General features: G+C 37.3%; 1 protein-coding gene across 1 annotated transcript in view; it reads right to left on the bottom strand.

Moving 5' to 3' along the window:
• Window positions 1-19,975, bottom strand: part of SNAI2_2 (Snail 2) — a 109,913-nt gene extending 89,938 nt beyond the window's left edge. Inside the window, exons 1-7 of the mRNA XM_051212307.1 lie at window positions 19,952-19,975; window positions 18,212-18,575; window positions 14,475-14,614; window positions 12,415-12,556; window positions 9,450-9,588; window positions 8,409-8,672; window positions 3,859-4,230 (exon numbers count right to left, since the gene is read on the bottom strand). Coding sequence (XP_051073340.1) covers window positions 3,859-4,230; window positions 8,409-8,421 — 385 coding nt within the window. The 5' untranslated portion in view covers window positions 8,422-8,672; window positions 9,450-9,588; window positions 12,415-12,556; ... (1 more) ...; window positions 18,212-18,575; window positions 19,952-19,975. The remainder of the gene's footprint in view (window positions 1-3,858; window positions 4,231-8,408; window positions 8,673-9,449; window positions 9,589-12,414; window positions 12,557-14,474; window positions 14,615-18,211; window positions 18,576-19,951) is intronic.
• Between the last annotated feature and the right edge of the window lie 6,529 nt (window positions 19,976-26,504).

Genomic DNA, 26,504 nt, shown 5'->3' with positions numbered 1-26,504 from the left:
CAAAGTAACTTTCTCAACATAATACAACCAATTTAAAATGAGTGATTAGAATGAGAACAATATGTATAAAAAAGTAAATAGAAGATAAAAATTATCTGTTTTGCATAAATACAAAGTCAAATGTGTATAATAGGAAACAGTTAAATTCTCCACTGGACACCTGAAAGAGATCTCTAAATAATCAAAAGTTTTCAGAATTACTGTACCTACAGTACTTACGTGATCTCACTGCACTGGATAACCGTAATATCAACTTATTGATGATCTACAATAAACTGTACTTTTTTACCCATAAAAATAGTTTTCAATTCGCTTTGGCACATCATCTGATGTGTCTATATGAGGTTAATCAGCATTCCAAATAGGAAGCAATAACACCCAAATATTTGTAGACAGAACTGTTTTTTTTTTATATTTCACTAATAAAGTATGAAGTATCGTTGTTAGGACAGTTGATTTTCTCGTTTCAGATGAGTTTACTGATCTCTTGTGACTGATATTTGATTTCAAATGTTTCATACTATTTTCGAGTTGTTATGCGTCGATAATTTTCCGATGATAACAAACCTGGCGGAAAAATGTTGGATTCAGACTAAAAAATTAAAAACTCTTCTAAAAAGAGACATCAACAGAACAGTCGGGGATGAGTTGTGGATGAATCAGAATTTATCTGATGTACATAATAAACTTCAGTTTTGATGCATAGATCATCTGTTGAATATATCACATCGTTTAAGAAAACCCCTTTCTTCAAAAGCAAACTTCAATTTCAAAACATCTATAACAGACATCAGATTCCTTGATAAACTCATGAATCGTGAAAACACAAACCTCTGTTACAATGAGATTTGATGGTTAGAGTTTATTTATATATCATTTTACAACTTTTCAAAAAAGTATGCTTAATATTACCTACCGGTAGTGCAAGTACAAAAATTAGATACATTACAGTGAACAAATGCCCTGGTACGGCTGAGAGTGGAGAGGAGCCGCCCTTCCTCAGGAAATACTCTCGCACGGCCACGCGTATATAACCTCTGCCAGGGAAGTCTTACTCACTGTCTTCTCGAGGCATTACTGTTATTTACGAAATTGAGGGGACGAAAAGCAAATTTCCGGTTCTTTAACCGGGCCGGTGGACACGATGAGTCCATCTAGGGAAGTTGGGAAACCCTCATTCCAAACCAATGATGCACATGGACTCCAGTATCCTGAGGGAACAAATGGTGTATGAACCAATCGTTGGTCACCGGTTACCATGGGACTGCATCTCCTCACGATGCTTCACTGCCTTAAGGGTCAGATATTTAGGCCAAAGGCTCGAGGTGTGGCCCCCCTAAAAAACCACCTGCTTTGGTCTGGGTACCCGGGCAGTATCACAGTCCACACACAAATGAAATGAAGTGACGATAATTACTGAAAATACTATTCTGGCCTCGATTAAAAGTCAGACAATTAACTCATTTTTACTCTTTTTATATGACGCCATTTATTCACTCTCTTTCACTCCTACATTGTGTATCCTTATTTTTCGAATTGTACAGCAGCCCGCCTATGGTGGAAACTGTTTTACTTAAACAAACTCGAGTCACTGACTGGTCGAATATTGAATGCTACCACTTCAGAAAGTTTTTCTAAAGCCACGTCAACATCGATCAGAGGAGGTAGTTGCATAAGTGCTGGTGGTGGCGTGAGTGATAAGATCAATTCACGTGTAGTGAAAGCCTGAGCGACTTATGCAAATCAGGCTGTAAATGGTCGGATCTACAACGCGTCGGTAAGAGCAGTTTTGCTCTATGCTTGTGAAACCTGGCCTCTCCGAGTCGGGGATGTTAGACGACTCTCTGTGTTTGATCATCGTTGTCTCCGAAGGATTGCTGACATCCAGTGGCAACACCATGTTAGCAATGCAGAGGTTCGGCATCGTGCGTTCGGGCACAGAGACGATAATCCAATTGGTGTCACCATCTTGAAACATCGACTTCGGTGGCTTGGACATGTACTATGAATGTCGTCCCAGAGAATTCCACGTCGTGCAGATGCTGGGACTGGTTGGAAAAAGCGGAGAGGTGGTCAGTGTATGACATGGTGTCGTGGTATGGAAGAAAGCTGCAAAGGGCTGGCTTCTGTTGGTCCTTCACGACTCCCTGGCTGGGGTCCGAGAGATGGTGCTACACAGTGGCTAGAGACGTTATCAGATATGGCTCAGAGTAGAAACCAGTGGCGATCCTGCTGTAACCTTCTTTTAATTTCTTCATAAAAAGTGGTTGTAACTTCTTTAACTGAAAAATTTCTTCCGACTGTACCTTTTTTCCCCCATTATTACTCTTATTATTACACTACCATACACTAATCTGTGGTCGTTATTGTTCTTTTTTTTATACGCACCTTACGTTCTTTTTCTCTTCCCATTCTCATTCCGTTTGTAGCGCATATATATCTGGTGCCTCCTTGAAGCAATATTTATGTGTTCAAATAAATAAATAAATACCATTTTTCATTGGTAAACACTTACAAATCAATCGCTAAGTTAAACAAACTTGGTGATATTTATTGTTTTGGTTATCGATATAAATAAAGTGATTCGAGCGTTTAAAAACAAAATACAGTTAGCGATGATTGTAATGTATACAGACGAAAATCTGTGCAACACCGAAACTGAATATGTTATTATTTGAAATACCTCATGAAAATGTTGTAGCATTATGAAAATAGGAAGAAGATAAGAAAAGAATATAAGTTAGAGAGATATAAAATAAATCATTTAGTCCCTAAATCCATTAGATCTTAACATTTCAAAAACTAAATAGCGCTATTTTTTCCAACAAAAATAAACAATTGACAGTAATCTATTTAGTCAATTACATACACTCTAGAAAGAGAGTGCGAGAAAGTACAAAATGTTTCGTTAGTGCAAACCAACACATATTCGAAAACCGTCTATAATGTACTATATTGTTTGAGTAGATTCCACAACAATTATCTGTAAACACAAAATAGCAGTTCCTGCAAATTACTTACTCCACATTAGTGTTTGAGAGGGCAGAAGTAGTAAGATATATATATATATATATATATATATATCGTCTGACCAACTGGAATATTGATCAGATACACTAAACAAAACAAGTCAAACACCGTTGAAAAAGCAGAAGTTAAAAGTGAACTTTGCAAGGATACTTTGGAAGTTACGTGAAAATGGATGAAAACGACTACATTTATTAAATCAACTAAAATAATAATGCTTGTAAATAACAATATATATACAACCCAAAAGACATATTTGGTCCATATTAGTCTGTGGTAACACTTTGATACTTCATAATATATTCTTAAAGTTCAGGCAAACTATTTCTACTTTTTTGACAACTTATTAGGGTTTTTAATTGCAATCATACCTAAGGAGAGAGAGGGAGAAAGAGGATCATTCTCTTTGCGTAACTAGTGCATTTTGAGTCAAAGCTTTTGAAAAGTCTTTTCCCTCAAATCTAAGCTCACTTTGCTGGAGAAAAGCCAATTAAAACATTTGCATATATCAACTGAACCCTTAAGTGTTCCATATACAGATATATTAGATGGATCTACTTTAATAGCATGACTCAAATCATCCTCCTTTCTAGCATAAGCTTAGCATTCAGCTTTGAGATTCAACTCCTACATCAATGCTTTAAATTCTATTTGGTCAAGTCAACGGATTACATTTTCACCTAGACACTATCACGATACATTGTTCTAACTGGTTCGAATCCTGTTCCACATTCTTTAGTCGAATCAATAGTGCCTTAATAAAGAAACTCACGAGTACTTAAAGTAATTATTTCTATTGCTAAATTAAAAGCCATAAGTAGTAAAACTTACTTTCATACAGTTTGTACTGTTGAGATGATGATTCAATAATTGTTTTATCATTCAAAATATCATTATTAGAAGTATTATCATTTAAATGCTGATTGGAAGATAATGGTACTGGTGACGAACATGATGTAATACTTGTAAGCCAACTTATTGGAAATAAAAAGAGTGGACGTCTAACTACTAACAGTTGAACAAATGCCTCTAATGATGCAGTTTGTACCATCAAAGAATTTGAGGTGGACAAATCGCAAGCATAATGTAAACACATGAAAAATGCTTTTGACCACATCCTATTATCGAAATATGTATAATCAGTTTTGGGTAATTTTTTTGGAGAATCAATTTTATCTTCTGACGAGAAAGGAATTGAGTCATCTGTAAAAAAGATGAAAGAAAATAGATTGAAGACATTCTCTGTATAATGTGCAAATAATAAGGCTGTGTTAAAAGACGGTGAAATTTTTAAAACCTTCAGATGTATGACCAATATATTAAGAAGGGAACTACTATAATTTCTGGGCCGAAATAAACATTTCACTTTGACAGGACATCCAGTAAACTTAGTATTTTGTTTTGTCCCTTCAACTAGGTTGGAAAGCCGATTGGCTCACCAGGGAGAGTAGAGCTCCAGTGAAGATCTGTAAGACTACTATACTTACAGAAGCTAGTTATACAGGACTTAGGCTGAATAATTTATATTGAGCACAATAGTTTCGCAGTTAAATTTTATAAGCCGATCTCACGGGAGAAAACAAACCACACGTTACTAGTTTAGTCCATAGTACAAACAAGCATAAATGTGCAACGACGCAAATATACGCTACATGTACAGATAGAATATACAAGCTGGGGCCTGTGCATTCCATAGTAAACTCATAATTATGGATGAGATTTGATTTCCGCGCGCGCACCAGTCCGCAGCCCAGTAGCAAGGGAAACAGATGAAGTACTTGTCTTCGAATCACTGAATTAAGGTCGTCTTCTGAATATTAGCTCCTTCCTGTTTATACCACGAACAAGTTTGGTATCAAACCCTGTGCACTGGTAAGGGTGCAGTTTATGGTCATCGCTCTGGTCTGCAACAGATCGGATGGAACATCCTAGAGATAATCCAGTCAGCCACCAGATCATTCCTGAGTTACCCATAAATCTTTATTTCGAGCTTTTCAGATAGTCCATAATCATGACATAGTGGTGGACTGGACCGATTTACATAAGTTTCAGCAGAGTAAGGGTTAGCCCGGTCTCCACCTAGCCGCTGACGTTAGTTCATGAGACTAACGTCTGCTATCTCCGGGACACCTCAGTCAGGTGTGAACCAGACTTTGCCTCAGAAAATTGACATTCCAAAATTAATACAACTATCTCCGAATGTATATTGTTTGATGTTGTAGAATACCTTAAAGAATCGTGAAGTAACTAATCTCTAATATTAATAACCATTTTATACATTTTGCGCAAATCCATAAAAGTTAGTGTACTAGATTATGAGTTACATCTAATGCATAGCGGATACTATTTGGTTGTCTGCACCCTGATAGGTAGGAAAATATATATTCTAATAACCAAAGTGCTAAATGTAATGTAACCAAAACTAGTCAGCCGATGCACGATCACAATCTACTTAGGAGGCAGACGCCTTATCCATCGCCCCCAAATGCCCTGGTAACGCCGAGTGGAGTGGGCCCACCATCCCTCTCGAAATTCTCTCGCGTGGCCACGCGTATACAGCCTCTGCCAAGGAAGGCCTACTCACTGCCTTCTCGCACCACGGGTGTTGTTTACAAAAATGAGAGGACGAAAAGCGAATGTCCGGTTCTTTACCCGGGTCCCAAACCAAATCAATGTTGCGCATGGGCTCCAGTATCCTGAGGGAACAAATGGTGTATGAACCAATCGTTGGTCACCGGTTACCATGGGACTGCATCTCCTCACGATGCTTCACTGCCTTAAGGGTCAGATATTTAGGCCAAAGGCTCGAGGTGTGGCCCCCCTAAAAAACCACCTGCTTTGGTCTGGGTACCCGGGCAGTATCACAGTCAACATAAATAAAATGAAAATGACGATATTTACTGAAACTTCCATTCATGCTCTCACACAGCCACGCGTATACAGCCTCTGCCAGGGAAGTCTTACTCACTGCCTTCTAGTGGCGTGGGTTAAGTGCTGTTAGATTAGAGAGTTCCATCAAAGTGAGAAGAAATCGGGTTGAGAAACAATGTCTTTTCGTCATCTCCGCCTATGCCCCGACAGATTGCAGCCCGAATGCAATCAAGCATGAATTCTACCACCACTTAACTGTTCTTCTCCAGAAAATGCGTTCGACAGATATTGTAGTATTAGCCGGGGACTTGAATGCTTAGGTCGGGCGTCTAGGCACAGAAAAGAATCGTTTAGGTGGCCCATGGGGACTTGTTGGTCGCAGGACAGATAACGGGGACCGTCTACTGCAACGGTGCACAGACCACAACCTATTTCTGACTAGCACTAACTTTCGGCACAGACATCGCCGATGTGCCACCTGGCGTCCTCCCTCTGCAACTCGAGCCTGGACTCAGAGTGATCACGTCGCGATCAGCTACCGCCGGCGTGGTTTTGTACAAAACTGCCAATCCTTTTGAAATACCTATCTGGACTCTGATTATGCCCTGATCTGCGCCAATCTTACCTGCCATCGACGACATTCTGGAAACAGCTCTGATGGATGCAAGTAATGACGGTGTGGATCTGTTGCCTGAGGAAAGATTTATCGACCTTGAGTATGCGGACGATATTGTCTTACTGAGCGATAATGCACAAGCCATGCAATCCACACTTAATCAGTTGGCAATCAGTGTTCGTAGGTACGGTATCTGCTCTGCACCTTCGAAGTGCAAAGTACTTCTACAAGACTGGTAGGATTCTAATCCTGTACTCACCCTGGAGGATGAGCAGATAGAAGTAGTTGAGAAGTTCGTGTATCTAGGTAGCTGCATAAGTGCTGGTGGTGGCGTGAGTGATAAGATCAATTCACGTGTAGTGAAAGCCTGAGCGACTTATGCAAATCAGGCTGTAAATGGTCGGATCTACAACGCGTCGGTAAGAGCAGTTTTGCTCTATGCTTGTGAAACCTGGCCTCTCCGAGTCGGGGATGTTAGACGACTCTCTGTGTTTGATCATCGTTGTCTCCGAAGGATTGCTGACATCCAGTGGCAACACCATGTTAGCAATGCAGAGGTTCGGCATCGTGCGTTCGGGCACAGAGACGATAATCCAATTGGTGTCACCATCTTGAAACATCGACTTCGGTGGCTTGGACATGTACTATGAATGTCGTCCCAGAGAATTCCACGTCGTGCAGATGCTGGGACTGGTTGGAAAAAGCGGAGAGGTGGTCAGTGTATGACATGGTGTCGTGGTATGGAAGAAAGCTGCAAAGGGCTGGCTTCTGTTGGTCCTTCACGACTCCCTGGCTGGGGTCCGAGAGATGGTACTACACAGTGGCTAGAGACGTTATTAGATATGTTTCAAAATAGAAGCCAGTGGCGATCCTGCTATTATTATCATTATTACTATTATTTTATGCGAATACTCGTCGAGATTAGAACGAATAGTATGACAGAAATTGAGCGCCGATTATAGAGAAGTCATTAGATGTGAAATTGAACTTTTATTTTTTTATTCATTTATTCCTTCATGTATAATATACTAACACCGAAGATGAATGATTAATTCTCACATATACATACATATTCTCACACAAATACAATTTGTTATTCAGTTAAATATTTCCATGTACTTGAATTTTTCACATGATTTGTAGTTAACTGACTCATTTTATCCTATTTTACAAAAATCAATATCCAGATTTGATTGGTTTAACACAGTATAGTTTCGATTGTTCAAAAGCTATATATTTCTTTGATGATTTTGATTATTACCCCGAAGAAGTCCAGACAAGTTAGCTGGACGAAACGTTGGGATTATTTAAATTTTAATCGCTGAGATTATTTCAAATATAATTTTCACATATTATTATTACACTACCTTACACTAGTCTGGTCGTTATTGTTCCCTTTTTTTTCTTTTACGCTCCTTACCTTCTTTTTTCTCTTCCCATTCCCATTGTTTTGTGTGGCGCATATATATTTGGTGCCCTCTTGTACTAATATTTATGTGTTCAAATAAATAAATAAATACGATCACAATCAAATAAATGTATTTATGCTAACCAAAAACTAAACCATCACTGACTATGTCTATTTCCTTAGATTCGTGGACCTTTGTTAATTGTTGGCATTTGTCATCAATAAATCTGTTGTTCATTAATAAGTAGTGAAACTATCATTATCATACCCATAGACTATTGGAGTATAATACACAACAGTGTGAAGTAGATTAAGATAATGTTGCCGAGAAGTCTACTTCGTTCACTGTGACCTAAGCTACTGCTTTTACATCAAAAAATAAAAACCTAGATGGTATTATGATTTTAATTTCCATGCAGTTACAGTGTCGTAGTGCAGAACAGCCCAGCGACACAAATAAGATCAAATTCACAAATTCATACTAACCTGGATTAAGCATTTCAACTAATCTAGAATGCAGAGTATTGTAAGAATCTAAATGTACTGATGAAGTTTGAGGTATATTTAAGTTTAAAAAAGATATATTTTTCATAAATTTATTTGAGAATTGATCCCATCCAATAGATAAATAACGAATTGTGTTGAATAAACCTGTCCAATAAGCAGTAGAATTAAAAGGTATTGATGATTTATCACACACAACTTTTGTTGGTTCTAACTGGGAATCACTAGTGAGCGAATCCATTTCAGCTAAAATATAAAAACACATAAATTCATTTTTTAAAACAAATGCGTATCAATTTGTATAAAATCACAGTGAAAATAAATTCACTTACATATATATATATATATATATATATATATATATATATATATATATATATATATAGTTTTTCCCCACACTAACTCTTACTCTCAATCTCAACCCTAAGATTCTTAAAATTTAAGAACAGAAGGGTTGAGAAACATTGAACTAGAGCTAATGTCAGTTCATGATGAAAACCCTAACCCTAATTTGAAAATCTAACTCAAAACTCCAGCTTAACGCTTATTAACTATCCATAACCCTTTAAAATTATAACCGATGTTATGTGGTGATGACAACTCTATGGGGTGATAACCCTAACTCAGAATACGGTCCCAACTCCTAACACGTAAACTTGACCTTTTCCTTTACTGTAAAGAATAATTCGACATGTAAGGGTAGATTATTCAGATCAAACCTATTATTTTATTGCTTCCGGTAGTGAATTATTTTATAATTAGGCAGCGTTTTATTAGCTAATAAATCGCTCCAGATTGTCAGTGTAGTATACTTTTACCAGTAATATAGTTATAATATACAAATCTTATAGATACCTGAAGACCCATAACCTCATCAATAAATTTACGATATTTACGTACACCTCTAAGCTTAGCCGCGGTACTATCTACTTGGTAATTTTACATTGTAAAAGGATACAAAATTGATGAATATAATGACAAAAGACAAATGATAACTACCACTGTTACGACTATTAGACTTACTTAATATTAGGTGAAGTAGGTAGCGTAGTAGAGTGAGTGGTACGCGAGATGACTGACATGTGATTACAAGTGATTGGGCTACTGAACGGCGTACTACTGCCTTGCTCGATGACAACCGTGTAATTTGTGTACGTAAAAACTATTGGGTAGAATATGAAAGGAGAGTGACAAGGGGTAGTTAAAATTAAGTAACCCATAAACCATGATAACAAACTAAAGAGCATACAAAAAAAACGGAAGTGGCCAAATTTATCCGTTAAAATCGTGATTAAATTTGGCGCTAACGAAAACCGTAAACTTCATAGAAATTCTACTATATAGTTAAAATTAATGTCAGATTACTTATCCAGACTATTCAAGAGCTAACTGAGTGATATCCATGTAGGTATGATGTAGATTTACTGTCATTCCTTGTCAATATAATCGTAATACTTTGCACTATCGTGGATTGAGTTCACATTCCGTTTTTCTGAACTACGAGCCATCGTAAGGTTCTCATACAAAGGAATATATACGAACTGCATAGATGGGACAGTTAATACACAACACTTTGATGACAAACCTCCACATGATCGGTAGAGAATTGTAGAGAAGATGTATTGATGAGGACGGCAGAACGAGTAAACTACATTCAAGTTAGTATAAATCTACATCAACAATATGATTATTATTGAGTATTTTAATACGAGTAAAAATTCATTGAAAACCAATGAACAAAAGTCAGCCTGAATTAATTAATACTGAAAATTAATGAACGAAATCCGTCGTCAATCAAAAAATAAATCTTAAAATTGATTTCTTCCGAATGTTGTATTTAGGGAACCAGTATCCTCTCACATCAATTAGTAACAATGTACTCATGGATCTATCTGCGATTGTACTGTCTTCTTTTGGCGTCGGCTGAATTAGTTCCTTGCCCGAAAAACTAATATTACGCTTAGGAGTTGCTTAGCTCTCTCCATGCGTTCGGTAACTGATTATCAGGTAATATGTCCAAAGGTAGTGGCTGGATCAGAAGTATTTCTCTTATGTAGTTGGTTAAAATATCTATTTCATTTGTCTCTTCCTACTGTCGCTTCATAACATACCTCTTCTTGTTTTCTTGTTATGCCGTTCCATCCGCCTATCATGATTAGACCGGTAATCACGGGCAGACACTGTTGTCCTAACTTGGAATCCAGGGGTTTTTGCCTTACCTTCGGGGAATCTATGTCATGGTATGGCATGGCAAGTCATTTTAAGCTTTTGCAACGTCAGTGTTCTCTTTAGACATAACTTTTCGGGGGTTGCTATAATGGGTGTGATGATACAATACAAATAGGAAATTTTGTAGACTTTCGGGAGTTCCCTTCCGCTGTGACTTTGGAAATGGTAGCTTGACGGTATCGATAGAACATTCAGTTTATCTATTTGATTATCGTTTGGCGGTGAACATACATGGCCTATTGTAAGATAGTAGTAGAACTCTTTGAATTATCGCAATGTGAACTGATACTGTAGTGAAAAAGAACACGAGTGGGGACAATCGGATGTATTCGACACGAAATTACAGAGCATCTCAATAAAATCTGAGATCCATATAGTAAGTAGTTAATTTTCAAAATATCAATCCATCGTCTCAAAACTTCACGGTTCCTTTTGCAAATATCAGTCCATTGTCTCAGATTTCATTGTTCATGCATTTTCATAACAATTGCGTTCTGTTTCTGTTCTTTCCTTATCGATCTTCTGCTGAAATACATTCTATGCTTGGCCACAGTTATATACTACTTATATGGATATAAGTAACCCACACCACAATACTAGTGTCTAGCAATACATCGGGTATTTGCAGAAATTAATCAAGTAGTTTTTCATGATTTCGGCAAGAATCCGTAGATAACCCTTAAGAATCTTTTTGTTTGTAAATATTATCAGTCGAACACATGGTCTTCTTGGATTTTGTATTGATATTTGTATTAACCTATTTACCTGTTAAGACACGTATATTATAGTTATCACATGGTATCTATTTGTTTATTAATTGTCATGTGATTAGAATGCAGTTCGACTGACTGACTAATCAAGAATACAATATGCGAACGGTTCAGCTTTACTTGACAATGAGTAAACTAAAGTAAATTAGGTCTAATAGTTTACAAGATCACTCATCATATAAACTTCATAAGGATTTGTTTATTCAACAATCTGTTCACTGTCATCAACATTACATTTGGCTGACAAAATAAAATATCACCTCAATCAACAAAGAGGTTCTACTTAACATACTATACGACAGATATGAAATCTGGATGCACACTTCAGTACTGGCCTTTATTATGAACGTGATTACTTTATCTGTTGAAGCCTGATGATCTGTACAAGAAACTTTTTCGATAGGATTGTGGTTGGAGGTAGTCGACATGAAACCCTGGACCTAGGTTTCGCGCTACTTGGCACTCATCAGCAAGGTGTACCTGTAATCTTGAAGGAACTAGTGCTCCATAGTGGATTCGATCTTGTGTCATCCGGCTTCACAGCCGGAGACGTTACCACTGAGTTACCTGCGCCGCGACTGACCTCCTGTAGAACTGAGATGTATTTGCAACCAATTGACCACTGGGTGGTGATCGAACCCATCAGGGAGCACAGTCCCCTCAAGAGTACAGGTACACCTTGCTGACGAGTGCCAAGTAGTACGAAACCTAGGTTCAGGGTTTCCTGTTGACTACCTTCAACCACCATCTTATTTCAACATAGTGCACGCAATGTCGAGTCACCTAGACTAGTGGCCACATTGCAACTTGGTCGATAGGATTTGATCTGCACTAAGAAGGACCTGACATATATGACATTGATCACTACCCAGTGACCAATCAATTGTAAGAAACTTGTTTATATGATTGCTGAGTTACACTGAGCAATAAACAAACAGCCCAAGAAGAATGGGAGAATAATCACAAAGGATATGTTAGGTAATACTTACGCTGCGTAATTCTTTTTCAGTTGCGTAATAAAATAATTCGTTTGCGATTTGTCGAAAAGAATCAGTTAGGTTTTCAAATAATAAATCATCTTCTTGTTCAAAGATTGATATGAGAACAGGTAGTAAATTGGTTGCATAAAACCTGTAAGTGATTATTAGTGCAAATACAGTGAAATGTACAGCTCACAAGTAATGTTCATCGAGTTTTAGACTGTTATATAAAAAGATACCTTAATTACAATCAGAAGTACCTAGCATTAAAATCTAGGATATACTTTCCACTTTGTCACCTGGATGTACTTACATCTCATTGTTTTGGTATTTCTGCTAAGAAATGAATGTAGAATTATTCACCAGGCCAATGAATTGTGACAAAAATCTCTTGTTCTAAGAGTAACAATTATTATTAGAATTAGATATCGTCTGTTAGTGTTCTATAAAACTTTATTGATGGATTCCAGTGAAGTGACAAATAACGGTCTAATATTGGAAATGATGGGTACAGAATCTACATCTTAATGTGAACATCCATACTTGGATGTAGGGATATCCGATTGACAATTCATAATATTTGCCAATGTCAAATATAATCAAGATATAGTTACAGACAGAATTCGTAGCATTCACAAGCTAACAGAAACTGATTAATTAATACACGTAGAGTTTTACTAAGGATAAGGATATAAAAACAATTAAAAGTGTTAATTATCCCTAACACAGAAGACGTAGAACCTGGTTCAACAGTGTATTTAGCTGAATCATTAACAAACATATAAAGCCTCCGAATACCCTGGTACGGCTGAAAGTGAGGAGGGTCAGCTCTCCCTCTCGAGATGCTCTCACATGGCCACGTGCATACAACCACTGCCAGGGAAGTCTTACTCACTGCCTTCTCAAGGCATTTCTCTTATTTACGAAATTGAGAGGACAAAAAGCGAATATCCGGTGCTTTAACCGGGTCGGTGGACACGATGAGTCAACCTAGGGGAGTTGGGAAACCCACATTCCAAACTAATGATGCACATGGACTCCTGTAACCTGAGGGAACAAATGGTGTATGAACCAATCGTTGGTCACCGGCTACCATGGGACTGCATCTCCTCACGATGCTCCACTGCCTTGTGGGTCAAACCTTTAGGTCAAAGGCTCGAGGTGTGGCGCACCTAAAAAAATCACCTGCTTTGGTCTGGATACCCGGGAAGTATCCCAGCCCTCACACAAATCGAATGGTTTGTGTGGGACATGTCTATTTGGTGCCTCCTTGTGCCAATGTTTATGTGTTTAAATAAATAAATAAATATAAAAATGATAAAACGGACAACGATGGGGTATAAAAAGGTGTAATGTAATTTGACTCTTGAATTTGATAAAAATAAATGCACTCATGCCATTGTAAAAACAACTCTAGCAATATTTTGGCGTAGGTATTAATTCATTAGCTAGTGACTTTATGAGTTGGCACCATATCACTATCTATCCTCAATTCTTTCATAGCTTAATACTATTACAGCCCGCACTATAGGTCAAAATGGGGGCTTGGTTCGGCATATGAACCCAATGTACAAAATACCTTGGTCGATGGAGATTCATTTCATCAAATCAATTCGTTCCTTCGTCTAGAATTGTGTATGTAGCTCCAACACTTCTAAATAGCTTTAACTATGCCCAACGTGCCTCAAAGACATCTGAAGTCAAGTGTTTAGAGCTTCTCAGTGATGTCTTCTATTTGTAGAGGAGAAAAGCATATTTCAGGGAAGTATAGTGGATTTTCGATAGTCATTCTTGCATTCTTTAGGCGCCTTAGATGATGTTGATTGGGAAATATTAAAAGCATCAATATCCGCACCAAAATTTCGCTGTCCGTTAGCTGACTACCGTTGATGAGATTTTGTCCATAAAAATCAGCTTCATGTTCATCATGTTGTAGTATTAGTGCAGACGGATAGTCGTACAATAAATGTGTTTAGAACAAGCAATTGATGAGGCACAATTTCTTAAGGAAATTAAACTTGAGAAAGTTGTTTCGTACTTCTAAGTCATATGTAATCGAAAGGACTAACCTGCGTTTAGATGTTCTAATTTGTGTAGACAATGAAGCAAATTTCGACAGTGCAACCGATACGGATCTTGAGTTTTGATTACGCTTTAGCTCCATGAGCAGTTCGAACAAAATTAAACGTGTCATACTTGAACGGAGGAACTGAAATTACACAAAGCATTTAGTCTCAAGAAATTAAATTATACGACGCTCGTAATCTCAAAAACAACTCATTAGAAAATGAAATGAGCACACAAATAAAATTGTGGTTTCTATACTTTAGATACCTATTTCGACAAATAAACTGACTTTAATGAAGGCTACTGCTGAGTATGCTAAAGAGGATTGTGTATGAAAAATAAGTTTAGAAGCAATGAATCAAGCTATGAAAATAGGTGGTCAGTGTATTAACATATAATAGGAGGTTACCCCAAATGAACTGAGTTACATATAAAAATCAGTACCCAAGGAGTAACTGATGAAACACTAACCGAATAGCCCTGAGTGCTGTCCGGAATTTTTCAGTTGAGAATACTACTTGGTGATGAATAGCAATAAACAAACCAAGATATTTATACCAACTGCTCCCAACAATCCAACAGTGGATAAATTAAATCGTAATACTAAATTACTTAACCTGGGAATCACATTGCATTTCTTCATCGATAAAATTAATTTAACACTGGGAGTTATGAATCACGTCACTGATTGTTATTTAGAAACCAATCCATAATTTTATTGAAGTGTACGGCTACCTTCTTCATTTTCAAACCAAAGCTTAGGCCAAGACATATGCTCTTATCATTACGAAAACTGGGGGGAACGTGTTTTTGATGCATTAATCTGAAGATTTTATTCGAAACCATAAGTAGGAATGGTATTCGGATGGTGAACAATCAGCGAAAGGAAGTATTCTCGTGAGTAGTTTGCAAAATCCAAATATGAACTTGCAGCTTAATTTGAAAATGGTAAAACTTCTATAAGTTGTATTGTCCAGAACGATAATAGCATAACAAATAGACACTGAGCAATTCAAGCATAAATAAAGGGTGGGAAACTTCGATCTCACAAAGTAAACAATACTGTTGAAAGAGAGATAGTCCATTATTCATAAAATTTAATTCACCTAAGCAGAAATATCGAAATCCTAAGCAAAAATTGCTCGATCAGTAACCTGATTTCGTTGTAACTCTATGGTGGTGGATTTCCAAAGCCTGCCAGAAGTAATTTAGCTAAAATTTCAGTTGACGTCTTACAAATCATAATGAGAGACAAGATGAAAAACACCCTAATAAAAAAAGTTATAAGCATTGTCAATATTTAACTTATGAACTGTTTAAAGCAATAGCAATTACAATTATCGGTCTGCTACGTTTGTTCATAACTAATTGTAGGTTTTAATCACTTATACCATGAATGACATGCACTTTGAATGGATGTGGTATATATGGATTCAACTTCTTAAAGCAATCTCTCTTCAATCATGATTTTTTGTTTAAGGTGTTGAAAGACTAGTTCTCGTGGAACCAAAAACCTAGGGAATAATTCTGATTACTTTTGTACTCCCCCAATAAACACAAACTAGTTGGAAAAACCTTTCCCATAACACTTTGAAGTATATCAACAGAAAGGATGGACTGATATTATTTCACTTTCTCAGTCACTCCAGTAAAAGATGTCGTTAAGAGGTGGCATGCTGGTTACAGTACTTTGGACCAACAGGTCTCAGGTTCGAACCCTCTTTCATCGGCTTCAGTTTGGGAAGTCAGATAACATTACTTTCTCACAGCTTAGTATATGAATGAGTACTTGTTGTGTATATTTTACTGGTTTCGAACAAACAAAATTTATGTTTGCAAATGAAAGTTTTACCATTAACCCGCTGCGACGATGTTCGTCGAGATTTATTCAGTTTTCCAAAACCGCGACATCCTTCACTGATACTATAAGTTGCTTGCCGTAGCTTAGCTTTCCCAAAAGTTACAGGACGAGTAATTACGACATACGTCAAAGAGATAAATTTTGAAACAGTGAAGTGTCGTAAGATATGGAATCAAATAACAGAAGTACATACGTATGTAGGTTAAAACTACCATAAAATTGCGTTTTCAAAAATTCTGTTAGTTTGGTACACGATAATGTAGAACTGCGAAGTTCTTTATCTAACTTGACACAGGTTCCAAGTGTGCAAAATGCTTGCGGGGACAAGAAGCGGAAATGTCAGCGGTGGTTGGTCACTTTAGTTGAACAAATCAACAACGGAGAGGTCCCTTATTTATTTCGTTTCATAACAAACTTGGTACAACATAGCTATCAATATAAATCTGTACAATGAGTTGTTGTGACTCAGTAACACTCAGTAACCCTGATCCCTGGAAAGATGGATTCTAGGTTAGTTTATCGATGGAGGTACTAATACCTGGGTTTTGGAAAACTTAGCTGACAATTCTTGAATATAATGTAAGTGGTATTGGCGAGTAGCCCTAACAGAAACTATGCATCTGAGGTCTGAAGTAACTTTACTTCGTCACTTTTAAGTTGGAAAAATCTGGAAAGTCCTCGGTTTCACATCGATTACCTGAGATATCTGGTACGTACAAAACTCTTATTATCAAGTAGTAGCATGTACACAGACATATTCCAGTCATACATCATAACTATAATCGATGAACAACGAAAAAAGACTATCTTTGTTCAAACTATAGTCGATAGGAGTTGAATAGACATTTCCACTTAAAAATTTACCATATAGTGTGTTAAAAAACAGAACTTCACGAGTGATGACAATGTATAAAGAGAGGATAATAAAACCCTGGCACAGTGAAATATTATGACATTGTCAAGAAATGACCCACTCTCTTGAAGTTCAAAAAAGTATGAAGACAAAAGTAGACTCCAAAGATGTCAGAAAATCTTTTCTATTAATGGTACATTGCTAATAAATGCAAGTTAGAATAATCTTAATTTATGATTAAATTGGATCATAGAACCGAATCTTCATAGTAGTACAATGAACAGGAAAAAACTTCACTACTATGACTAGACGGTTGAGAGACACGTAAAATGAATCAAGCTAGCAAACGGATATGGGTAGAAATCAGACAACATTAGAACTTTTGTATTAAGTCATGTTGATCAAGCAATTTCAAGTATAACTAACAGACCTTGAGTGTTGCACCATACTAGTGATAAAAGATTTTTAAAAAATCCAAGTCCCGGATTACGGATGGAGCATCATATTATTTAGAAGAGCCCGCTGTTACCGAGGCATATATTTTATTACGGTTAAACCACCACTATACCCAAAGAGCTTATTTTTTCACCCCATTATAACCCCTACACTGAGTATAATTCTACAAGTTTAATACGCCGAATTAGTTCATTTCTGCTCTTACATTTTTACTAGCTATCGGCTGGTGTTGGTATTATAAATCTCTATTTTCGGTCGTCGTGTTGATGAGAAGTGTAGGGACATCAATACGTATTAATTTTCTTAAAAAACTAATCTATGAATTCTTATCAATAACCTACTGATTTCGAATGAACTTAGATTGAGGTGGATTTCCGCTGAGTAGTTAATATGGTAAAGTACAAATACATGTACTCCACTTATACTGCGGTAGCAATGTCACGATTTAATTGGGGTAGCACCAGTTGTTGTGAAAGTTTTCTAATGAATCCAAATATTACTCTTTGGAAGTTTAATTTTTTCACCTATGTGGGACTGAAATTTTTGATCACAATTTTTAAAAAAATCACCTTGATAAGTTTGTTCAGGCCTTCATCAGCAGCTATACGGACGTCAGAATTTGAATCATTGAGAAATCTAAAGAGAGATGACAGTACAACATTCAAATGGCGAAGTGCAATAGATGAATCCCGTGTCTGTACTCGTAAAAGACCTTCTACAAGATCGTGTATAATACGAAGAGAATCGGGTCGTTCAAACACAGGAAATGAGTTCGATGACAAACTTAATGCAGTTCCTATTGATGCATTGTTTAAAATAGATCTTGCATCAGATCTATTTATTTCATTCAACTTATGCGATACTCCAACAGCTTGAAGCGCTGATATTAAATTTGATTCTGTTACGGACCCGGAACTCATTTTATGTAGAATCCTGAAAAAAAACATAGAGATGGTTTTAAAAAGACGTACATGAAATTAACGAGATCTAAACTGTATGAGTCTACATTATAATTGAATTTAAACAAGTACCCTTAAAATTGCTAAACGCATATAGATCGTAATTCGACAGGAGAATTATGTAAGGTAGCGGATTGTAAGTTTCAGTCCATTTAGTGTCTGAATCAGAGGTTGATTTCATGTTGATATCAAAGACGTTATCGTATCATGCCACTATGATACAGAAATCTGTTCCAAATTCATTGATGATGCAAATATAGATATTGAAATATAAACACATAGGCCATCATTCATAGTTTGCTACAAAAAATTTATTGGTGGGACTATAATTTATGGACGAACCAATCAGATACAAGATAGCAGGTTTTAGATTTCAGTGCAAACTTCACTGACCTCTCTGGTTAAATAGCATCTTGGCATTTTAGCTTATGTCCATTCATGATGAAAGCTCTAAATCTAGTTCGTAATCCTAACCACCAGCTGTAAACCATAATTCCAATTCCTCACTGTTCTATAACCTTCATTTAGTCCTAGTTAATAGGTGGACATTATCAAGGTCACTTTGGCGTCGCTCAAATTAGTCTTACCCATTTGTTAACAATATCAAGATGACACCACTGACAATAACTTCATATTTAATTGCATCTGTTTTGCCATTAGTGATTAATACCAATTTTGCATGTTTTTATTAACTTGGGGATTGGCTACGTCTTCACTTTATAAATGACTCAAACGGCCATCGACGTTGCCCACTACCAATGTGACTGTGCTTGGACTTTAAATATTTTCACTCGGATTCGTACTGCTGCTCCCTTCGGTTGTTTATCAGCTCTTTCTGTAGATTATATTGAACCTCTTGGGATTGAATATATATATATATATATATATATATATATATATATCAAGTGTCATGCAACTACAATTGATGAATCGCAAGCTCTGCATATAAACCTGCTTTAGAACATGTTTTAGAACTACTTAATTCTGTACTGATTTCCTTTTGTTGGTTAATAGCCAACTGATTTTAACAAGCTCCTTTGGAAAAAACTGCGTTTACGGAAAGATACATTATCAATACACCAGGTGGAAATTATGGCGACTTCAATAAAGCATATTACAAAGCACTATGAACAAAGCCTGAAGCAAGAACCTAGCAGCACGTCTTCCATTGAGCGAAAGTAACTTGATTATTTATAAGCAAATACGTATATATACGTATTTGTATACGCTTACAGCGTTAAACTTATTAACAAGTAACTCCTTATCAAGAGATAGTGACCAACTAAAAGTAATGAAGGGATACGTCGAAGAAAACAGCTAAATTACTGTTTAACTCGAAAACACACCGACCTCAGAAGAAGGGATTTTGGGCAGAGCGCCACCACAAATCCCTGAGTTTTAATGCAAAACAATGTGTTCCAGTGTACAATATACCAGACATCCGAAACAACGATATATATAAGTAAGTAAACTCATAAGATAAATATTTGTAACAGCGTAGGTTGGTTGGTTAAGAGTTGACCCCAAACAACCAAGTATATGCCAAAACAGTATTGTTCAAGTATTCATTAACTTCCTTGTTTTGTATAAGCGTTATATTCCCTATTATCTTATATTGAATGTTGAGAGCCTTTGTTTGTCTGAACAGATAATCCCACGCTCCACTGTGACTGCGCTAAGATCGAAATAAAGACCTATTCACTACTTGTCTGGTTTCTTCTATCAATAGCACGAGGGTTACCTATAGACGCGAAATTGGTGAGCCCTTTTGAACACAAATTTAACCACATTTTTGTTATTAATATTATATTTTTTGTACTCAATCGTAAAAGTAGACCTGATTATCCGTAAACTAAGTTGGATATATAAATATTTTTTTTTCTTTTTTTTAATTACCTTAAGTTATTCGTGTTATAGAAACCATTTTTTTCTTGCTAACTTTATTGCTATATTTGTCACATACCTCATGTCAGACTCAATAGAAACCCATAATCTGGAGGATTTGTCACCAGTGGAGATAGACACTGTTATGACTACGAAATCCCGACTTCCAGAATTTGATCGTAGTGATCCTGAGTTGTGGTTTGCTCAACTAGAGCATTATTTCAGGAGACACAATATCAAATCTGAAGGGATTCGCTATAGAGATTTGTGTTCTATCCTTCCTCCTTCAGTCGCCAAAGAAGTCCGTGACTTGATTTTAGATCCACCATCACCACAACCATACACCATCTTAAGACGAGCGATAATGAACCGTTTATCATTATCAGATAGTCAAAGAATCCAAAGACTTTTTTAAGGTGAGACACTAGGTGATCGGTCGCCGTCACAGTTTTTACGTCACCTCCAAGTCTTAGTGGGTGATAACACAGTGGGTGAAGCAGTCCTAAAACAAGGATGGATACAAGCTCTCCCATGCTACGTCCAACACTGTTTGGATGCACAAGATCCTGAAACCTCATTATCTCATTTAGCGCGTATAGCCGACAGAATAATGGAAAGAGGTCCTCCAACTGGATCAGGCACAATAAATCACACACAAAAAGTAGAATCAGCAAAAGACCCCGTAATAGAAGGACTCATTGCGAGTGTTAAGAGTCTCACTGAGGCTGTCACCAGAATGCAAATTGGTCATAGAAACAGGAGCAGGTCACCACAACGACCACGATCCAAGTCACAAAACAGGTCACAAATGTCCAGACAATCTGGGCAGTTTTGTTGGTACCACTGGAAGTTTAGTGTCAACTCAACCAAGTGCATGCAACCATGCGCCTGGCCTAAGCATAATTCTAAGACAGCGGGAAACGAGTAACCCCTCCCCAGGTCGCGACGACTGAGGAGGGGCGCCTAAACAGTCGCTTGTTTTATGTTAGAGACAGAAACTCTGGCTTGAATTTCTTGGTGGATACTGGCGCTGCTCTTAGCATCATCCCTCAAAATAAAACTGAGATTAGTCGAGAAACATCATCAATTACACTTCAAGTTGCAAATAAAACTAAAATCGCGACATTTGGGCAGAAAACTTTAACCCTAGATTTGGGGTTCAGGAGGCAATTCCCTTGGGTTTTCACGGTAGCCGACTTAGATCTGACAATACTGGGGATGGACTTTCTAGAGAGATACGAATTTCTAGTTGACACCAAGAAACGGTGATCAACACTAAAAGAAACTTCGTATTACACAAAAGGCAAAGAAAGTCACATCAGCTCTCTTAACTTGATTCAAACTCCCCAGTAACAACAGCGAAATTCCAAGATATACTCGCGGAATTTCCAAACTTAACTAAACCAAACCCACAGCCTTCTAAAGACAAACTAAAAGTAAGTCACACTATCAAAACGGAAGGTGCACCGGTGTTTGCAAAACCCAGGAGACTAGCACCAGATAAGCTCAAAATCGCTAGGGCCGAGTTTGATTATATGCTACAATTGGGTATTATCCGTCCCTCTGGTAGTCAATGGGCATCCCCTTTGCATATGGTCCCAAAGAAGAATGAACGTGACTGGCGACCGTGCGGGGATTACAGAGCCCTAAACCGTCAAACCGTACCAGATAGGTACCCAATACCTCATATCCAAGATTTCACAAACGGTTTACAGGGTATGAACATATTCACTAAAATTGATTTAGTCAGGGCATATCACAATATCCCGGTGGCTGATGAAGATATTCCCAAGACAGCTATTACTACACCCTTTGGCTTATTCGAGTTTGTACGCATGCCATTCGGCCTGAGAAATGCGGCACAGACATTTCAAAGATTCATAGATAACCTACTTCGAGATATGCCATTTGCGCAGGGGTATATAGACGACTTGTTAATTGCCAGCCCCGATTTGCAATCACACGAACAGCATGTACAAGCAGTGTTGAAAAGACTAGATGAACATGGAATAAACATACATCAAAGTAAGGGTGTTTTCGGTGTTCAAACTTTAGAATTTCTCGGTCACACAATAAGCCCAGAAGGGATTAAACCTATCAAAAAAGAAGTGGATACTATCAAACAATACCCCGTACCTAGTTCTCTAACACAACTGAGAAGTTTTCTAGACCTAATTAACTTTTATCGCAGATTCATACCAGGTTGTGCACAATTAATGCAACCTTTGACAGATTCACTTAAAGGAAAACCAAAAGAATTCAAACTGTCTTCTGACGCCATCGAAGCTATTAAACAGCTTAAAGATAAACTGGCTCAAGCAACTACGTTGATATATCCGAATTCTCTTTCCCCACTTGCTTTGATGGTGGATGCTTCAGATAAAGCAGTAGGCGGTACCCTTAACCAACTGGTTAAAAACGCCTGGAAACCAATTGCTTTCTTCTTGAAAAGACTCGCTCCAGCCGAGACAAGGTATTCTACCTTCGGGCGAGAACTTCTTGCAATCTACCTGACCATTAAACACTTCCGACACATATTAGAAGGTAGGGAATTTATAGTCTTTACGGATCACAAACCACTGACGAATGCATTAAAAGCGAGAGCCGATAAATACTCACCTCGAGAAGTCCGACACCTTGACTATATATCACAGTTCACAAGCGATATCCGACATGTCAAAGGTCAGGACAATCAGGCGGCAGATGCTTTATCCAGACTAGAAATGAACGTGCTACAGCAGTCTACAGTAAACTTCGAAACGTTGAGACACGAACAAGAGAAGGACCTAGAATTACAAAACCTACTTAAAACAAACAATTCAAGTCTTAATTTAAAACAATTCCCATCACCTATCGATGGTATTCTAATTTATTGTGACACGACCAAGGCAATGCCGCGACCTTTCGTTCCCAAAAAATATGCGAAAGTTGACATATAATAACTTTCATTCTTTGTCTCATCCTGGCGCAAAAGCTTCAACAAAACTAATCAATGCCAGATATATATGGCCGAATTTACAGAAGGATGTACACAAATGGGTTAGAGAGTGTTCAGCATGTCAACAATCAAAGATTAATCGTCACACAAATTCACCCATAGGTGTTTTCTCGCAACCAGATGCACGTTTTGCCCATGTGCATATCGACTTGGTAGGTCCTTTACCACGTTCAAACGGTTTTAATTATCTGTTTACATGCATAGATCGATTTACCAGATTCCCTATAGCCATCCCGATAGCGGATATCACAGCAGAAACAGTAGCCAAGGTTTTCATGCAGAACTGGGTAACCATTTTTGGTACACCCATAACAATAACGACTGATAGAGGAGCGCAATTCGAATCCGAACTATTTAATAACTTGGCTAAACTTCTAGGCTTCAATAGGATACGCTGCACTGCATATCATCCTCAGGCTAATGGGATGGTAGAACGTTTTCACCGTCAGCTAAAAACCGCCCTTATATCTCACTCAAACCCCAATCAGTGGACAGAATTCCTACCGTTAGTTATGTTGGGAATACGAACATCTGTCAAAACTGACGCACAGTGTTCAGCTGCGGAACTGGTTTTCGGAACAACTCTGAGACTACCAGGTGAATTTATTAACCTCAATACTAACAGTCAAAAACTTAATTTAGAAAATTATGTAGATCAACTACGGGACCACATGTCTAAAATTAAGCCGATTAATACTCGTGAACAATCGCGCGCCGTATATATACCTAATGACCTAAGCAATTGCACGCACGTCTGGATAAGATGTGACAAAATAAAAGCACCACTCAGTCCTCCATTTGAAGGTCCGTTCAAAGTCGTCTCAAGAAAATCTAAATATTTCGTGATAGAAAAACATGGAAACATCGACACAGTAAGTATTGATAGGCTAAAGCCGGCTTATCTAGATCATGAACCACCATACGTGTTGTTAGATCGTTTAACTGACAAATCCATTACGGAATCGAAATGTAAAGATAATAAATCTTTACAAATGACTAAAACGGTTCGCTGGGCACATCCAATTAGTCAGTCAAGGATGTTGACAGTTTCGGCTGCAGGATAAAATCTAACCACGCAGCTAATCACACCCTGCATCTACTTAAAAATAATTTTTTCCTCATTCCGTCTCACCGACAACTCCCCAGACCTTTTACCTTTGATATATACGTGTTATGTTAAATACTTTTTTAAAATACTGGACACATAAGCTAGGTATTCCGCAACGATGGCTGAGGATTTTAATCAAACTCATACAACTAACACTGGCAAATACAACGAATTCAAAAAGCAACCCAGGCGAGTTTTATAATTTCTTTTTCTGGTTAATTAACTATGTTGGCTGTACTTCTTATATATTTATATACATTTTTCACGTAGACTGGCTATACATATATACCATATGAACTACTTCTAAAAGTTTTCGGTTGAGGATATGTTTAGTAGCTTGATACGATTAATACTACCATTAATAAGTAGTTTTCTAGACAAAACATTTTGGATTAAACCATAGTCAAGTACTTATTAAAGTTCTCATCATTTTTTTTCATGTTTAGGAAACTTACGTAATGAGTTAACCAGTTTCCCTGAAGCATGCTTTTTAGTGTGATCATATAACCCATCTTTATTGGCAATATTCAGATTTTTTTTAATTTCTGACATTTAAGAATCAATAACCGTGAAGATATAGTACAGTGCGTTACTGTAAGGTTACTATGTCAGCCGCATTGATTCCACATACCTAATTTTAAACAACTTATAAGGGAACTGTTTAGTAATTATAACATTGAACTGACAATATGAATATCACGACTATGCTAACGTTAAACCAATTATTATTAGTGGCCCATACAAAGTCCTGGAACTTAACATTAGCGTTATAAAAAAGACATTTTATGTCAACAACTGATATATATATATATATTCGTTAGTTTAAATATAACTTAAAATGGAAATTTACTAAACTTGTAGTTTTTTTCTATAGTGATAATATTCATGTAAACAAAGAACTTATACTTCTCCAATATGGCACTTTGATATATCAATCTGTCCTCTTGTCATTTTTTCTCTCATATGTGCGCGACTTACGGGCAACAAACATCGTATTGAAGGTGGGCCTGGTGAACAAAAACGCAGGCTCCACACGCACTCGAACCTCTGCCCTCCTGAATGCTAGACCGCGTGCTTAGCCGTTAAGCCACATCAGACCACGGAGAAATTGACTTCAATATTTCCTTACACCAATTAATCACTCATAATACTAATGAGTAATAGGACTTACACACTTCTGAGGTGCAAACCAATTCGTTACTTGGATGAATTGACGATATATTGCTCCAATATATCATGCATACCTAAATCAAACAAGAAAAGGGTATTTGACACAACTGTACTTGATCCGCATACTCTACACAATTTTTTTTGCTTCTTAACCGTATATTCCTTTCCTTTTCGTGGAGTATTCTGATGCAACCTTGGTTACGCACCTAGTTGTAAAACGCGGTCGTCACAGGCTCAAGGTCACGCGTTTGATCGATTTTGTTAAAGAGTCCAACTTCTAGCAAGTTTACACTTTTACATATATGCATTAAAAAAGAGTATTTTTTTGTTTTCACGGTTTTTCGTGCACAAGATATCTACACTATGTCTATTCTCTTCCAGAATACCAATCCGTTCTGGAGACCAAGCACTTACATGGAACCGAACAACTATCAATTACATTTATGTATTTCCATTTTGTATCTTATTATTTTATGCAGGCAGTGGAGCAGTTCTTCAGGTTTGCTTGATTTTCACCATTACATTTGAAGTAGATTCTTCTTTACTTTTTACTTGAGGGCGACCCAAGAGGCAGGTGAGTAAACACCTGATAGCCGGTCTGAGCACGGAAAAATCGTACCTCACCAACATGGTGTTGGGTAGCCCGCTCGCGGCACGTCCTCAGATATTCTTATTCCACATTCTCACACTTTCTCTTGAAAGCACGCAGCAGAGCGTCGTCGATAGTTGTAGAAGAAATCACA

Source organism: Schistosoma haematobium, chromosome 1 (genome assembly GCF_000699445.3).
Source record: "Schistosoma haematobium chromosome 1, whole genome shotgun sequence".
Classification (NCBI taxonomy): domain Eukaryota; kingdom Metazoa; phylum Platyhelminthes; class Trematoda; order Strigeidida; family Schistosomatidae; genus Schistosoma; species Schistosoma haematobium.
This window is presented reverse-complemented; position numbering and strand designations above follow the sequence as displayed.